The sequence below is a fragment of the Artibeus jamaicensis genome, unplaced genomic scaffold (genome assembly GCF_021234435.1).
Source record: "Artibeus jamaicensis isolate MK-2021 breed Jamaican fruit bat unplaced genomic scaffold, CSHL_Jam_final contig_718, whole genome shotgun sequence".
In the NCBI taxonomy this organism is placed as follows: Eukaryota; Metazoa; Chordata; class Mammalia; order Chiroptera; family Phyllostomidae; genus Artibeus; species Artibeus jamaicensis.
In genome coordinates, this window is record NW_026521936.1 from 3,410,354 (window position 1) to 3,428,091 (window position 17,738).

At 55.6% G+C, this 17,738-nt stretch overlaps 1 protein-coding gene across 1 annotated transcript; it reads right to left on the reverse strand.

Moving 5' to 3' along the window:
* Window positions 1–1,418: 1,418 nt before the first annotated feature.
* Window positions 1,419–14,460, reverse strand: ABCF2 (ATP binding cassette subfamily F member 2). The gene is made up of 15 exons (XM_037131955.2): window positions 14,359–14,460; window positions 13,484–13,682; window positions 9,567–9,779; window positions 8,921–9,103; window positions 8,637–8,808; window positions 7,528–7,623; window positions 6,724–6,826; window positions 5,465–5,560; window positions 5,173–5,292; window positions 4,996–5,085; window positions 4,558–4,668; window positions 4,072–4,134; window positions 3,779–3,907; window positions 2,745–2,948; window positions 1,419–2,020 (listed from the first exon to the last, which is right to left on the reverse strand). The coding sequence occupies exons 2-15, from the start codon at window positions 13,638–13,640 to the stop codon at window positions 1,883–1,885; spliced, it is 1,875 nt and encodes a 624-aa protein (XP_036987850.1). The 5' UTR covers window positions 13,641–13,682; window positions 14,359–14,460; the 3' UTR covers window positions 1,419–1,882.
* Window positions 14,461–17,738: the final 3,278 nt, after the last annotated feature.

Consider the following 17,738-nt stretch of genomic DNA (forward strand, 5'->3'; position numbering starts at 1 on the left):
AACGAGCCTGAGCGAGCAACCCGCGCTGGACACTCCCCTCCCCTCCCTTCCCGACGTCCGGCTACGTCCCCCCAGCTGGGGCTTGGGAGCACCAGGAGGCCCACCCCTAGGCCAGAACAAGGCACTGCTCCTTTTAGGCTTTTGCAGAAATACCTGTTCTGTGGGCTCTGTAAGCCCGCTCAGGATTTTTGAGCTTGGCTTTTCTTTTGGACAGTTGGGCCGACTTTTCTCCAGCTCTGAAGCACCACCCCCACCACCCCGTCCCTTGGCACCGGAGACGCACCATCAGAGACCCAGTGACCTTCAAGTTCGTAACATAGCCCAGCCACCCCCCACACAGGTCACTCTTGACGCCACCCCCCCTGAGCCAGGACAGACAGGCCACTGGGCTCTGAACCCCACTTAGGGCACCAAGCGGCAAAGCCAGGCCGGCGGCAGGTGGAGCGGGCAGTCCAAGCCCCTCCTCTGGCCTCGGGCTCAGCTTCTCACCTGACCCCCACTTACTGTCCCTCTATGCGCCCCCCCCCCCACAGCAAGCAGCTCTCGGACTTCGTGGCCATTTGAGAAGGTCCTTCTCATCTTTCCAGTTAGAGGACCAAGTCCTGCCTTCTGGAAAACTTCCCTGCCTTTGAATTCTCTGCACCCTAAGTCGCAAGGTAGCATCTGATTTATGCTCTCCAGCCCTGTGGGCTTTCTCATTAGACCACGAGGGGGTTTTGACACCCCCTGGGCCGTTTTTTAGTCTCCAGTGGACCGTCATGAGCCCTGAAACACCATGGCCGCCAAGATCTCTGACAGGAGTGAGGAATCCTGTCAGTGAGGAAGGTGGGAGCTGGTCAAGTTCGAACAGCCTGGCAGAGCCCTGGCCTGGACACCAGGCGGTGCTGACGGGAATGAAGGCTGGGAACAAGCAGAACAGTGAAACTCCCTGCACTCGGCCAGGGGCAGCGGTGCCCGGACTCCCGACCCTTTCTGTCCTTCTCCCATCCCCCACACGGAATCGATAGGTCTGGAGCCCAGGAAGCACCCCCAGTGCTGTGGTGCAGGCCACACGTGGCAGGGGAGCCTCTGACCGCTGAAAACCGCGCCCCTGGAGGCCGGTCCCCCAGGCCTGGGACCCTGGGCAGCGGCATCAGCCCTACCTGGGAGCTTGCTAGGACGTTCCTTCTCAGCCTCGCCCCTGGACGGCTGCACCAGAAACCCCGGGGAAAGACCCCCTGACCCGTGCTCTGTCCTGTGTCCACGTTTGTCAACCGCAAGCATAAGAAAAGGCACAATTTCTAAACGGCCCCAGAGACCGAGAGATCTCGTGGGCCCTGCAGACTAGTCGGCAGACCACATGGGCCCCAACACCCACCCAGCCCTTGCTAAGGGCAGGTGAAGGGCCCAGGGGCCCAAGAAGGCAGCCAGAGACCATGGCTTCTTCTCTCTTTATTGGACGCTTTGTAGATGTCACGCAGGTCTAGAAGTTACACTGTTAAATAATTATTTAAAAACCGACCAGGACCAAGGCCCTGACCCAGAGCTCCAAACCAGAAGCAGAGAGGAGTGGGGGCGGTGGGCTGGGGCTCTCCTCCATCACCAAAACCCGGATCCCGGGGCCCTAAGCTCCTTCACAAGCCAGCCAGGACGCGGGCCCTCAGGCCACCCCTCAGGTGCCTCCGGCTGCAGCACTGGGGTCAGGAACCAGCAAGTGGCTGGCAGGCACAGCCAGCTGAGCCCAGACGTGGACGAAAACCATCGGAAGGACAGGAGACGGACAGGCACTGTCCAGCTGTAGACAGGATCACAGAGTGCAGCTAAGGCAGGTGGGGGCGGGGGAGGGGCTGGGAGCGGTGTTGCAGCAATGCAGGTGTGCGGCCCCGCGGCCCGGCTGGGGGGCTCACACGTTGTGGGTCCTCCTGGTAAGCTGGGGCTCCTCGCCCACCAGCTTGGACTTGAGGTGCTCCTTGTAGGCCAAGATGTCTCCAGGCCACTTGGTGATCGTCTGCTTCTCACAGACCCAGATTTCTTGCGCTACCTAGAAGCAGGTCCCAGGCTCAACCCTCCTGGCCACACGCGCCCACCGCCACCCGCCCAAAGACTGTCCTCAGGGAATCCCGGGAAGAAAAGGCCACAGCCCACACGCCCCGTCCCCAGCCTCACGGCCAGCTCCCAGTTGGTGTCACCACCTCCACGCTCTCTGGGATGCCCTAACACAATGGCCCTCTGTTTAATCACGTTCTCCTGAGTGCCCTGGGTGGTGAGGCTCTGCGGACTGAGGGCAGGCCCTCGAACTGCAGGTCGCCGCTTTGATTACTGGTCAGGGCACACGCCTGGGTTGCAGGCCAGGTCCCGAGTTGGGGGCATGTGAGAGACAACTGACCGATGTTTCTCTCTCTCCCTCCCTTCTCTCTAAAAATCCATACAACCTTTAAAAAGAAACCCTCCTTACTACACCACCACTGCGTCCAAGCTGAAGAGTCTGGGGGCAGCAGTACAAGTGCCCTGTTCCCCCAGCTCCCCCCGATTCTGGCGGACAATGTCAAGTAGGCCGAGGTCCCCAAACAGCTACCGAAGGAATGAAGTCCCCATTAAGGCTTCCTAAGTTTCCCAAAGGGCTCTAAGATCCACCATCCACGCCCTGAGCCCCTTTCCAACCCAATACACGTGCGTCAGGTGCCGCTCCACATCACAACGGTCCTCCATCCAACCTTCTCCTGCGTGCCCTACGCCAGGCCTCTCTCCTGAGCCAGGAGCCTCACCTGCTGAATGAGCCTGAAGTCGTGGCTGACCAGCATCATGCCACCCTCAAACTCATTGATGGCATCGGCCAGGGCGTCGATGGTCTCAATGTCCAGGTGGTTGGTGGGCTCGTCCAGGAACAGCATGTGGGGGTTCTGCCACGCCAGCCAGGCCAGACACACTCGGCACTTCTGCCCATCAGACAGGTTCCGGATTGGGCTCACCTGCATGGAGCCGCGGAGCTGGTATGAGTTGGCGGTGTCCCCTCTCAAGAGCACAGCTCACCTCTCCCCCTGCATTAATGTTATTGCCACTTCACAAAAACTGGGGCCAGGGAGACCCAAGTTCTGGCAGCAAGGTGGTGGCCAGCCTCCAGTCCCCCAAGGCCTGGAGGGACACCTCTGGAAGCCCGAGGCTCCTGCCGTCAGCGAGGCCGCCCTGCTCTCTCCCAGCACCTCAGTCTCACGGACTGAGAGCGTCCAGAGGGCCCTGGGGCCGGACCCGAGTCCAGGAACTGTTCCTAGGGTTGGTTTCCTCGCCCTCAAGCACTACGGCTCGAGCTGGTGGCTGGGGGCAGGGGCACGTAGCGGACTGGCACACTGTCCCTGCCCCTCCCCACACAGGGACCTAAATGCTCCCCCTCAGTGACGTGCAACCCGAGTGCCACAAGAATGTTAACACACACGATACGTGAAGACTCACTCAGGGCCGCTGACACATTTTCCTAATGTGGTTGAATTAAAAACGACAACAGCCAACACAGCAACAGCCGTCTGGTGTGAATAAGCCAAAATTATAGCTATTTTTGTGTGTGTGTATCAGACCACCAAAAAAATCTACTTTGGGGGATGCCGCAGAACTGTAGTAATTAGCTTATGTATGCCTCAAGGTCAGAAAGGGTGAAAGTCGCAGCTGTACTCATGGCAACCTAGGGCGAAGGACAGGGAACAGCCCTCTCAGGGGCTGGACTCAAAGCAGGAGACTCGGGGCAGCTTCCAAGCCTGGGCGGCGGGACGGCGTCTCTCTGGGGTCCTCCCCATGCCCCCCCACTGGCCTGCTGTTTCCCAGTGAGGCCGTATCGCCCAATGATCTTCCTCATCTCTTCCTTCTCCTTGATCTCCGGGTAGCACTTCATCATGTACTCCAACGGCGAGAGGTCGAGGTCCAGCTGCTCTTGCAAATGCTGCAGGAAGGAAGGCACCCACCCAGGTGCGACAGGCGTCCAAGAGCCCGCGGGGCCGCTTCCCGAGGAACCCAGCCCCTCTGCCCAGGCACCTGTTCGCGGAAGAGGAGCCCAGCTGTTGGCTCGCAGCCCACCCACCCCCGACCTCAGCCCCAGGCCTGTACCTGATGGTAGCGCCCGATCTTGACATGAGAGTGTTTCCGGATCATCCCGTCTGTGGGCAGCAGCTAGAAAGATAGAGTCGTAAATGGAAAGACGAGCACGCAGAAAAGGAAACCGGGCAAGGCATTCCCGGGCAGAGCAGGGAAACCAGCACACGGCCACAGCGAGCGAGGCTCACGCAGCCCCTACGCAGGCCCCGCACCACCGCCTCCCAGGCTGCTGCTCTGGCCCCTGAAACACATTCGAGAGGCCACACGCTCTCAGCACACCCACGCAGCGGCGGCTGAACGTCTACTACAGAACGCCCCACGCTGTGCGCCACACATTTCCTACAACAGAAAGCCCTCTCAGTGCACAGGTGCTCCGATGCCATGGATGCTGTCACCGAAAACAGAAACTACTGGGACGCGGGCCGTGCTCTCTCCCTCTCACACGCACAACCGCCCCGCCCCCTCCCGGAGCCCCCCCCCCCCGCCCGGCCCCCGCACCTCTCCGGTCAGTAGCTTCAGAAGAGTGGACTTCCCTGCTCCGTTGGGCCCCACCAGAGCCACTCGTGTGTCGAGGTCGATGCCGAACTCTAGGTTATTGTAGATGCAGGGCTGCGGAGGGTGGGAGAGAGACGCCGGGCTAGGGCACCGACCCGAGGCTGAGCCCCTCGCCGCCACCCCCGGAGGAGGCGGCAGTGTGGAAGGAGGCTGCGCTCGCTGGTCACAGACCCCAGCCCACCGCCGCCGCCACGGGCCCAGCTGAGTACTCTTCCTGCCAAGCACTTCGGAGGGCCCCCCGAGTCCCTGAGTGTGGTGCCCCAGCTGCCACACCCGAAAACCCCCACACCCCAGGGGTTAAGAGGCGTGCTCAGCAGAGAACAGGAGACTTCTCCATCAGATGCGCCCCAGCCTCGAGACTGCACCCGAGACGAGACTCACCCCGTCTTTTGTGTACTTGAAGCTCACGTTCTGCACCATGATGACAGGTGGGGGAATCTTGCCGCAGGGCGGGAAATAAAATGACAGTGTCTAGGAAGAGGACCGGGCATTTATCAGGTTGGGTGCGCTCTTCACCCCTTCGCCTCAGCCCACCTCACCGCACCCCACTGGACCCACCTTGTCGCTCACGACCCTCTCTGTCAGTCCGGACGCCATCATCTTCTGTAGCGTCTTCTCCTTGCTCTGGGCCTGTCGGGCCAGCTTAGCACTGCCGTGACCGAACCTAGCAATGTAGTTCTGAAAGAGACCAGATGGGGGGGTGTGGCGTGTGTGCGGCAGCACACGACTCGTCCTAAATGCAGGGTGAAAACCTACATCACGTCCTCCGGCCTGCTCCAGCACCCCAAACGCCCCGAACCCCTCGCCTCCCTGTGTGGAGGATGCGAACTCAGCTCTACGGCCGCCTCACCTTCATGTGCGCGATCTGATCCTGCTCCCAGTGAAACCTCTTCATCTGGTTCTCCTCCAGCTCCAGCCGTGTCTTCACGTACTGGTCATAATTACCCTGCAGGGAGACGCGCCAGCGAGGCGGGCAGCGTGAGCCCCGGCCCTGGGTTCCCGCTCAGGTTTGGGGGTGCGGGCTGGCACATGGCTGGGCCCCGGCTATAAGACTGCGATGTAGAAGGAGGAGGTGCGCTAAAGAAGCATATCCCAACCTGCAACCTGAGGCCTTTCCAACTGCGTGCCTCTCACCATCTCGGCCAGAGCAGGGCTCCAGACCAAACCCTCGCAGTGGCCACAGAGACACCCAGAGCACGGGGGCAGCCCTGGAGACCACTGCCGTGCAGACAGCACGAGGCCCACAGCTGCTCAGAGCACCGCCTCATACTCCCACCCCTAGAGGCTGAAGCCCTGCAGTTGACGAGAACTCCAGGAGGGAAGACACTAGACCAATCGGATGCAGGACCTGGCAAACCGAGAACAATGGGACGGCCATGGTTCCTATCCCCAAAACACTGGACTCAACCTAAGTCTGCACCAAAAAGCATCTGGCAAATAAGGTACAGGATAGACACATGACGAAATACTATGAAGCCACTAGAATGAATGAGCTTGATTTACACGTACTCCTATGAAAAGCAGTCTAAGATACAGTAAAATTTAAAAGCAACCTGGAGAAGACATGATTATTAAGATTAGAATAGTGATAATGTAAACAAAAAGTTTTCTACAAATACTTGCAAGTACACAAGGAATTTCTGGAAGGCAATATAAGAAACTATCAGTACTCCTATGGCAAGTACAATATGAACGAAGAGGACTTCTATTTTTCACATGATTTTTTTTTTGTAACAGAGACCGTGAAAGGCACAGAGCAGGCTGTTTGGATCCTGACACCCATTCTTTGTGAAAGGAGGGGCAAAGGTGCGGTCGCAGGACAGCTGAGCAGCTGTTCGGGAAGGCAGAGGGCAGCCGCGTACCACGAACCCTCTCTGCCATTATGCAAACACACACACATACACACAGAGGCTGCCAATCCACGGCTTCTGGCCCGAAAGCAATTTACTTTGGGCATAAAATAAAACAGCCTGCAGATTCCTTGCCCACATCTTTTTATGGCACTGGGTAGAAAAGGGCTGCAAACTCTGTTCTGTTTTGTTTTTAGAGGAGAAGCTCGGGGAGCCAGGCGGCATAGGGGCTGCTGTGGGGAGGCTGGGGCCCACTCACCGTGTAATACTTCAGTGTCCTGTTGTGCATGTGGATGATGTTGGTGCAGACGCCGTTCAGAAAGTCCTGGGAATGGGAGACGAGGACCAGGATGCGCTTAAAACTGCAAAGCCAGAGACCCAGTCAGGGAGGCGGGCGGAGCACAACAGGCCGGCTGGGAGCCGGGCCCAGGCGGCCTCCACCCTCTCCCATCCTTACACCTGAGCACCTGTCAGACTCACCGGCAGCTCCCGGCTCTCAGTGAGCACCTAAGCTGCTGGCGCCCCATCTACCTGTCAGGATGCTGCTGCCTTCCCAAGTGACGTGAGGCAGCCTCAGTCCCCTCCGTCTGCTATTATAACCGCGGGCGGGAAGCGCCAGGACAGGCACAGCCGCAGCCGCCACGCTCCACTCCTTGAAGGGTCCCGGCCACCCCCAGGACCGCTGGGAGCCTCCTTCCAGAGTTGCCCCCACAGCCCAGGTCACCCGACTCTTTAGCCACAGGGACCACTGCCGTATGGGCCTTTCCTCCTTGGTCACTGCATCCTGATCTCAGAGGAGAGCCCCCCTTTGTATGGTGCACGTACATACAATGAAAGAAATCGCCTTCCCTGAAAACAAACAACATCCCACCCACTTCAGACTAAGGTAAAACAAGGGAACACCAAGGCCAGCCCTCAGGTGCTTGCCACACTGGCCCTCTGGCGTCACGGTGGCCTCACCTCTGTCCGTTCGCTCACTGCTCTAGTGCCAGTGCGGTTTCTGGGCAGCCGTTTGCTCCAGACCCTGCCCACCCCGCCCCGCAGCCCCGGCCCCGCCCCTTACGTCTTTAGTTCCTCTTCCAGCCACACGCAAGCGTCCAGGTCCAGGTGGTTGGTGGGCTCGTCCAGGAGCAGCATGAAGGGCCGGATGAAGAGGGCCCTGAAGGACAGGCAAGGACAGAGCCACCTCAGCCTATCGGGCACTACACAGACGGGGGCTGCCTCGCCTGCCGCCGGCACTCAGTTCTAGGCTCTGTGCCTCGGAGGAGAGGCGGAACCAGGAGAGAAGCCGGAGTGGAAGAGCAGGGAGTGAAGGGCAGGAAGCAAGCTGGGCAGCAGAGGGCAGGTGTGCTTTGGAGACGAGGCTGCACGCGCCCTTAGGAGTCCACAAGCCTGGTACACGGAGGTCGGTGGCCGTCGGAAGACAGAAGGATGCAGAAGAAATAAATCGCTACAGCAGAAAGGATCTGGGTAGGACTGCGGACTCCAGCAAGGAGGCCAGAGAATGTCCTTACACGGAGAGGCAAGGGAAGAGCTCTGGTCACCACCTCTGTGGCGCCACCCAGCATCCCGACTGCAGTCATGAAAGCTCTCCGGGCAAACCCGAGGCGACCAGTCCTTGCCAGCACGTGGACCCTCTGCGCCAGGGTCCGAGGGTACGCGCTGCAGCGCCGCTGAAGCGGCGTTATCAAGGCTCACCAGTGCACCTGGCAGAGCTGCGGGCGAAGGAGCCACCTGTTACCCTGAGACTCTCTGAGGAGGTGGCACAGGGGGTGGGGGGACTGCTGGTTATAGAAACTCACTCCGGGTCCAGGCCACACAAGGGTGAGACGAACAGATACCCTAACAGCTGTCTACCATTCCATCCTTACAGAGAAACAATGAGAAGTACTGACGTACAGGAAGGGTGAGAAGGGAGTTGGGAGGAAAGGAACAGACCTATCCCACCGTTTACCTAGGGCCGGCCGCGGGCCTCCTAAACACTGTGCCGGACACCCAGTGACGACCCTTTAGCCAGGAGCCCACACACACCACCCCTCCGCATCATCGCTGTCGGTGTCCTGTTTGGCACTCGCTGACCACTGACCCCTGTTCAAAACACTTCTACTGGACCGACCTTTCGATCCCCGCAGAGAGGGGGAGCTACAGAGGCTGCAGGAGGAAGGGACTCACCTGGCGAGGGCGACCCTCATCCTCCAGCCCCCACTGAAGTCTTTTAGTTTCTTGCGCTGCATGGCAGGTGTGAAACCCAGTCCGTGTAAGATGCGCGAGGCCCTCATCTCCGCCTTGTCGGCATCCAGCTCCTCCAGACGCTCGTAGAGCTCCATGAGCTTCTCACACTCCGCTGTGGGCAGTGCACGGCCGTCAGTCCCGGGCCCTTCCTGGGAGGGAATCCCCCAACCCCGACCGCCACCCCGACCCCAACCCCCACCCCCACCCCCAGGCTGGAGCCCCACCATCCTCGTGAGCCAGCCGCTCGGCCTCCCTCTCCAGCATGGCCCGCTCCGTATCCACTTCCATCACACACTGCAAGGGCGTCTTGTCACTAGGGGGCATCTCCCGCGTCAGGTGGTAGATGTCGATGTGCTCGGGGATGGGCACCTCCCGCTTCCCGATGGCAGAGAGCAGCATGGACTTTCCTGAGGGGCGAGCAGAGAGCAGGGAGGGGCGCTCGGCATGGCTGTGCCCATCATTCCCCCCGCACCAGGTCCTCCGTCCAGCCGAGACACAGCCTCACCGTTTTCTCGAGTACCTTCCTTCCTTGCATTCGTTCAAATCCTGCCACTCCCCACTCCCCATCCTCAGGACACCTTTCCTCCAATTCCTGTCCCACCCCTGCTCTGTGGCGTCTGTCCACCTACGGAGGCCTCGCCCGCCACCCCACCCCTCCCGCCCACTGTGCCGGCCCCTGCTGTCTGTAGCCGCTCGTGGGGTGCTCACCACATCGGCTCTGTCCCGCCCGCTCCTTTCCCTGGACACACCTGCTCTCCCAACCCCACTGCAAACGCCTTGCTCTGTACGTGGCTGGTGCTACACGGAACTTGCTGAGTGACAGAGGAGCCAAGGAGAGACACCGCCCACCCCGCCTTCCCAGGGCCTCACCGATTCCATTTAGGCCGATGAGGCCGTAACGGCGGCCGGAGTTTAGTTCCAGTTTGGTGTCGCTGAGCAGCTCCTGGCCGTGAAAGGTGAGGGACAGGTTGATGATGTGGACGTCGGTGCTGTTGGGGTGAGAGGCCAGCACGCCAGTGACAGCTCGAGCGGCAGCCTTCTTCATCTCGAAGTCCTCCAGCTCCTTGGCCAGCAAATCCACTTCTGGGGACAGAGAAGCAGAGCAGTGTGGGAAGGGGGCTGCGAGAGGCTCCCCCTCCAACGAAAAGGCTTCTCCTGGAGCATCTGGCTTTTAACCCGAGGGTCCGGGCTTCAGGGTGGGAACGACTACAACTCCCGACTGTCCTCTGGACGTGTTACGTGATTAGCAGACACTACAGAGGTGCGATTCTCTTACTCCATGACCTGGGAAGCTTCCACACAATGCTTCCAGGAAGCCCTGCTGCCCAGAAGAGACCGGAGTGAGAAAATGCACAGGGGGATGGAGGCGGGCAGAGCCCAGGCCAGGAAAGCCAGGAGTTCCCCAGTCTGGGGGGTTTCGGAGAGGCAAGGTGACGAGACAAGGGGCTTGCTCTTCTAACTTCTGTGCTTTGTCAGGTACGGCTCCATCTTTAGGCCGAGAACTCTTACTGTTCATGGCTAACCTGCCTGGCTAGTGGTTGTTGAGCTTACTCTGCACCTGGGACTGTGCTCTACAGCGTCCTTCCCCACCTGCCTTAGCCCTCCAAGCACTTACCACCCTCACACCTGTAACCCCCATTTTATCAATGAAGAGGGGAGGTAGCACAGCCAGGACCAGAAAGGCTAGCAAGTGACAGAGTAGGAATTTGAACCAGCGTCTGACCCCAAAGCCCGTGACCTTACCTGTCCCCCCATATTACCTTTCCATAAAGGAAAGCACCTGCAAAGTGGTGTGGAATGTGGGACGGGCATGGAGTGGAGGGAGTCTTGGTGAACTTCTTCCAGAAAAGGTGCTCTATTTACCTTCTCAGGAAGGAGTCGGAAATGACACACGAGGCCCCACTATGGGAATATTCCAAGTCTCTAGTCTTCGCTACCCTTACCTGGGCTCCCCTCGTGATTCTACAGTAGAGTCTGGACAATGAGGGAAGCTGTGTGACTGTCCTCTGTCCCCACCTCAGCTCCCAGGACAGGGCATCAGATATGAAAGTGCTGGACGATTACTTTCTGAATGGAGACCCTGTCTTCTGACTGCAGGAAGGAATTTTGAAAGTCTCTGGGGCTGAGTTACCAGGCTCCCCACCACTCAGCTTCATGCCAATCCCTGTTCCAGCAGCGGAGAAGGTGGAGTACGAAGAAGTTTGTGGTCTAGACCAGTAGTTGCTAGACTTTTTCTTAAAGGGCCAAATGGTAAATACTTTAGAGTTTACAGGCCACGTGGCAAAATCAAGACTATTCTGTAGTGTCTACATTAACATTTGAAATGTAACCATCTAAAAAAATGTCAAAAAACATTCTTGGCTTACTCGGGAGGGGAGATAGCTTAAAAAAAAAAAAAAGGCTGGCCAGCTGCCTACTTTTGTAAATAAAAGTTTTAGATGAACACAGCCACACTCATTATCTACACTGCCTGTGGCCACTCTCTCCCACAGTAGAAGAGTTTAAGAGCTGCCTCAGAAGCCGTATGTACAGCCCACGAGGCCACAAGTACTCACTGGCTGGACCTTCACAGAACAGATTTGCTGATCCCTGGTCTAGACCTCCATCTGCGCAGGCAAGGGGAGGTCAAAATGAAGGGAAAGCTACCTACCATTTTTATTTTCATCTCTTCCAGTTTATAGTATCTATGACCTAAGTCATCTTCTGAGCTTCAAAAGTAAGTGACTTAGACCTCACTGTCTACCCTATGACATCCCAGAGAACAGGCTCAAAAGACAAGTAAGTAGCACTGAAGAAATGCAAGAGGGATTCTGGAATAAACTTCGCCAAAGTGGACATCGTCCCCTCCACTCATTCCCCAAACAAGGGGACCAGCTAACCCCAGTGCCTGTTCTGAAGTCTCACATCTAAAGGGAATGTGTGCTGGTCAGAGGGGAGGCTGCCTTCGTACTTATTTTACTTTTCATACCTTACTGTCTAAGGAAGGCCAAGTGGCAATGGCCACTGGTAAAGGTTGGAAAATGGTCACCTATAGCCTCAAGGAATCCCCAACCCAGGGAGGAGAGAGGACTCAGTTCTGGGAGCAGGGAGCCGCTGACCTATTAATTATGAAAGCAGAAATGATCCTGGGCCCCGGCGATAAGAAACGTTTGGAGCAGCTTGGAAAGAGAACACATTTCACATTTCAGAAGAGCAGCTGCCCAAGGATGCAGGGTGAGAACCAAAGCCCCTGTGTTACTGAGATGGGGATGCAACAGCTGGGCTCCCTGGGGGATTCCATTTGCCCAGAGGGGGAAGGGTGAACAAGACTCTGCAATGGGAACAGTGGACAATAGTCTCTAAGTGCGTTCAGGTTCCTGCAGAAAGCACCCACAGAGCTGAGGGCACTGCTCGCCATGGTCCCTGAGGGCCTCCAGGGGACCCCTACTCTCTAGTTTAGAGAGCCCAACTGAGACTGCTCCTCCACCCCATCATTCTTACCTTCCTGTCCCCCCACTGCGCTGGCCGGGAATAAAACTTCCCCATGGCCTTACTTTAACGCACCAGCTTTCTCCCATAATTCTTATGTTGGAGACAGTTTTTACTGCCCAGCTCTCTCCTCTCAATCATTTTTAACTCCCCCTTTTCTGAATTCCTATCTGTCATAGTTTGCATTTGTTAGTAAGTCTCCTCTGCTCTTGAAACCTTTACTTAGTATCTCTCCCTGCAAGTATTACTTAGTAATACTATTTAGTATTACCCAAGACATGACCCCTGAACTCAAAGACCAAACAATTTAGATGAAAAGCACAGAAGACACAACAATGTAACAGTGTAAGACAGCATAGTGGTTACAACAATGTAACTGTAAGACAGCATAGTGGTATGGGAAATGGAAACACTGAGGTCAGGTGTGATTACAAAAAGTGTTGAATGTAACACAGCACAAACACAGAGGTATTAGGACTTAGTGTGTAAAAGGGCAGAAGTGTGGTGATTATTCAAGTGACGAGAGTCTGGAGGGAGCAGGAGGCGTGTTTAGGGAGTCTTCAGGGTGCAGGGAAGAAGGCTGGGAACAGATCACCAAGATCCTGAAATACTTTTTCTCCCTCACCACCGTGTTTCACTCCCAGACTGTGACTTATGAAAGGGCAGACTGTGTGGATGGTGCCTTAGTATGGAGCACAGTGTCTACACTTGAGAAACGCTCACCAAATAGTTCCAAAAATATAAATATCAGAAATCCATCTGTTCCCCAGGAAAAACCCATAAAACAATTGATGTGTTTCTGTTCTTTTCTCTCCCGCCCCCAACCAAGGACATTTTTTCATTGCTTGCAGAGACAGAGGAAAGGAGAGAAGCACCAACTGGATGCCTCCTGTGTGGCCCAAACAGGGGATCATGTCCGTCTGGCCCAGGGATCTTTTGGACTGGGGATCAATCCACCACCAAGGTGTGTGCCCTCATTGGGAATCAATGCTGCTCCAACTAACCAAGCCAGGGCCAGTGGATAAGTTTGGTACTGGTACAGTCACCACCCCTGGGAGGACAAGTTCCAGTCTACTGGGCAGAGCCACAAGGCAGCACGGCTCTCCTATGTGCTGCCCTTGGGGACCTGAGAACCCTGCGTTGTCTCCTTGAACAGTAACAGGATGCCGCAGGCCTGTCTCCAGTGTTTGGGTTCGTGAAAAAGTTGCGCGCACCAGACTGCATGGCTGGGCCCCAGTTTCGGGATCTGGACCCCGGCTGCGGCAGCATCCATCAAGGTGCAGGGACCATCCCAGGAACCCACCTGTCCCTCAATTCACCTGTGGTCTCCTGACCATTGACGTCCTCGTTTTTCTCTGCCACCTGTGGCTCTGTGACAGCATCTCCGTTTTCTTCGTGTCCCTTTTTGGGCCGCTGTCGTGCTTTGGCAGCCTCCTTCTTTTTCGCGGCCTTCTTCTTGGCCAGGTCGGAGGGCATGGTGGCGGACCACAGGGGCAGGTTACTGTTCTTTCAGGGAGCCTGAAGGAAGGCAAACACCCCAAAAGTCTAAACTTAGGGCCAGTGCCCGAGCCCTGCTCCATCCCTCGCAGGAATTTTCCTTTGGAGCCTCCGCGACCCGGCTCCGCCCCTGCCTGGTCGCTCCCAACTTTGTCAGAGTCTCTCAAGCCAATGCTGATCTTCGCCGCTCTTCTAATCTTAACATCTCTTCCCTCGGGCTTTGTCCACCAATCCCCACGGCCTGCCTCGCTCTGGAAACGCTCCTCCTTTCGGGGCCGCCAGACAGGGGCCGGGTCCCGCTCCTCCGCCGAGGGCGGAGGTCCCGTCTCCGGTTTCCCCGCAACTTGGCGCCCCGCGCTCCAGCCGGCCAGCTCTCTTGGCCCGGCTGCCCGCTCCCGTTCGCCTCGGGCTTTCTCTCCGCCGTCCCCCTCCACACCACATAGCCGTCGGACCCGGCTTCTTCCCGGGACGCACTCGTCCCCTCCACGGCACCCGCGGGGGGACCCCTCAGGGTCTCTTGACACGCCACCCCCCCGGAACGGACCCCCATCCCCGCACGTCAGCTTCTCCCCCTTGGCCTTTGCTTCTCCCTCGCAGCCTCCTCCATCCATCCCGACCCCGTCCCTCCTCCCTCTTCCCATCCTCCCTCCCCCTCACTGGCCGGCACCCTCCCCCAGCGCCCCTTCCCCCAACTCACTGGGCCTCGCCGTTCGGCCTCTGTCGCAACAGAGCTGCTCTTGGGGCTCCTCCGCGTGCGGCCGGCTCACCAGCCAATCAACGGCCCGCGCGGCTCCGGGCGCGCCGCCGCTTAGACTCCTGGGAAGTGTAGTCCTGGAGTCGCAGCCGCGGAGGCTGAGAACACTCCGGGAGAACTACTGCGTATCCCAGGGGCCTCCAGGGCAATGACGTCATCGTGATGCGTCGGGGCGGCAGGCGGATTAGTGTCCTAGAGCCTTGTGCCAGCTGGAGTGCCCTGGCTGCCGGAAACTGCAAATCCCAGCTTGCTCCTCAGATAAACCGGGCTTGGTCTTGCAGGCTCTACCCAACTCGAAAATCTGTTCTGTGGAGATACCGAGTGTATAGGGCGTCCCTACCGGCTTGGGCAGCGGGGAGAGCGACTACACTTCCCAGATGGTATCAGGCGGGACTTGGTCGAAAGAATGCGCAGAGGAGAGAGGTGGAAGGAGAACGAGGGAGGGAGAAGCGGTTGCGAAGAAAAGATAGAATTCCTGCGTGCAAAAAAGGCGTCCTCGTCTCTTGAAACTGAGTTTACCAAACTTTCATATGGAAGGTGGCGATCACTGTTCCCAAACCTTGGCCGCTTGGCCTACCCGCTCCAGAAATGTTAGGTTTCCATCGGAACCATGTAAAGTTTGATGGGAAGAGCCCTGAAGTAAAAAAAAAAAAAAAAAAAAAATCCCTTTTCTGTGTGTACCTTCATCATCAGTTAGCCGCGTGACCTTGCCCGTTACTTTCCCTCTGAGCCTGTTAAAATTTCTCACAGACTCCTCATCGCCTACGTTGTAAATCCCAAATATGTAGCTTCAAATGCCAGGCAGGATTTTTGCGATCCTTCTTAACTCCTCCTGGCTCCTGACCGCCAATGACTCACCATCAGTGACACAGCTGAAGGGAAGCAAGGGAGCCGATACTCCCCCTGAAGCTTAAAAAAAGAACTCAGCCCCCACCCATAGAACCAGTTTTCTTCCTCACGCTACATGCTCAAATAGAACCTAATCACTTGCATTTCAGGTAATCCATTTATTTCACACTTTCATGCCTTTGAACATACCTTTTCTTTTTCTAGAATACCCTCCACCAATTAAGTGCTCAATGTATGTCAGGCTCACAGCTCCACGCTGGAGTTACAGTGGTTACCAGTCATTCCCTAACTTCCCTAACCCGAGGGCGCTCACAATGGAGAAGGAACATTTAGCCCTGGCTGGTGTGGCTCAGTGGGTTGAGTGCTGGCCCGTGAACTGAAAGGACATTGGTTTGATTGCCAGTCAGGGCATATGCCTGCGTTGTGGGCCAGATCCCCAGTTGGGGGTGTGCAAGAGGCAAGGGATGGATGTATCTCTCACATGTCAGATGTTTCTCTCCCTCTCTTTCTCCTTTCCCCTCTCTCTAAAAATAAAATATTTTAAAGGAATATTTAAAAAGTAGACCATGGCATTTATGTGGCTTAAAATGCCTTAAAATGTGCTGCTGAGGTTTGTAGGTGGACACCTCACTTGACATATAAGAGCATGAATTTGGGGGGCAAACTGTCTTCATTCAAACCCCAGTGCTATCAGTTTGTGACCTTGGGCAAAATAATGATGATAGTACTTACCTCGTATGGTTGTTAGAGTTTGGTTCTTGCTAATTGGCTAATTATTACTTAGCCAGAGTTTGGCTAGGCCTCCTTCTTGCCTTTTCTGCTACTAGCAGAATTCTAGCCTAAGCATGTATTAGATACTTATTTAATTCAGTACATTTAACAAACAGTAGGCATCTACTTTGGGCAGAAGCATTGTTTTAAGAATGCAGATGACAGTTGACTGCAAAGCCTTTCTTCCTTTTTTTTTTTTTAAGATTTTATTTATTTATCTTTAGAGGGGAAGGGAAGGAGAGAGGGAGAGAAATATCAATGTATGCTTGCCTCTCATGAGTCCCCCGCTAGAAACTGGCCTGCAACCCAGGCATGTGCCCTGACTGGGAATCAAACCACGATCCCTTGGTTCACAGGCCCGCGCTCAATCCACTGAGCTACACCAGCCAGGGCCTGCAAAGCCTTTCTTTATGAAGCAAAGAAGTTGTATATGATGTAGATCACATAAAATCGCTGTTCCAAGCCCCTAACGTCCACTGAAACAATATGCCTCCTCCCTCTCCCAGTCCCATTAAAATGCGTTGCTACAGGTTACAGAGAACTAACATTTATTATGCTCTTTCATTAATGCAATTCCATTTAATCCCCCCCCCCAGAAACAAACCCTGAGATAGGTGTTATTACCATTTTTTTACAGAGTGGAAGCAAAGGCACAGAGCTGTTAATAAAATAACACTGGCAGGATTTGAGGCTGGAATTTTCTGGTTCTAGAACGCCAGCTCTGTAAAATGGCTCAGGATAGCAAGAAAAAGACGGTATCCAGCTAAGAAGTCATCTGCACAGCAACCAATCATGTCCAGAATTCCCCATGAATCAACAGTTGCTGGGCAGTCTTCCCTCAGCACAGCAAGAGTGGCTTGGAAAGCTTGTTGGCCACTTAGACATCCTGCTGTTCCCACCCAGAGTTCAGCTACCTTGCAGGGAACAGATCTGGGGATAAGGGGAGAAGAATGGGGAAATGGGAAGGAGAGAGATGTGGATAGGATAGAGAAGGACTGGCTAAGGGTGAAAAACCGCAGAAGGTTGGTGCTGGAAGTGAGAACACCTGGTCTGGATGCTTCATTTCAATAGGAAGACACTGAGACCTAAAGAAGGAAATGTCTCATCCAGAGCTACCTGGAAACTCGGCAAGTGACAAGGGTCTGGAACTGTGCTGTACCTTGTGGTAGCCTCCAGCAACATGTGGCTATGGAACAGTTGCAATGTGACTGGTCCAAATTGAGATAAGCTAAAAGTGACAAATACACACAGAATTTCGAAGATTGCATGTGGGGGGAGGGGGGAGAGGGGAGCAAGTAAAATACCTCACTTTTTTATATTGATTACATGTTGAAATAATACTTTGCGTATATTGGTACAATAATAAAACATATACCAGAAAATTCAAAATTACAAATATGGCTCACATTTGTGGCTCACATTATATTTCTATTGGACGATGCTGATCTGGAAACTATCACCTTCCAGACTCGAGGTGAGTGCCCCTACTCTGTTTCCCAGACTCTCTACTAACAAGTCACTCCTTTGCCACCTTTTACATACCAGTGGCTGGGGGGAGGTCAAACTGTGGTCTAACTGAGGACAAGACCAAAACACAGAAAGGATAACAGTGCCGGTGAGTGCTATCTTACATGTTTCCTAGAATGATGCTTCTTTACCCGCTCTGGGGTTACCTTTTAATAGCAAATATTTTTTAGGACACC

Bases quoted from the DNA above. Each gene is read 5' to 3' on its own strand.
- ABCF2 (XM_037131955.2), bottom strand. From the start codon at position 13,640: ATGCCCTCCGACCTGGCCAAGAAGAAGGCCGCGAAAAAGAAGGAGGCT. The intron at 5,293-5,464 runs GTGAGGCGGCCG...GGTCTCTTTCAG, and splicing joins ATCAGATCGCGCACATGAAG to AACTACATTGCTAGGTTCGG. The intron at 3,908-4,071 runs GTACAGGCCTGG...TCCTTCCTGCAG, and splicing joins AGATCGGGCGCTACCATCAG to CATTTGCAAGAGCAGCTGGA.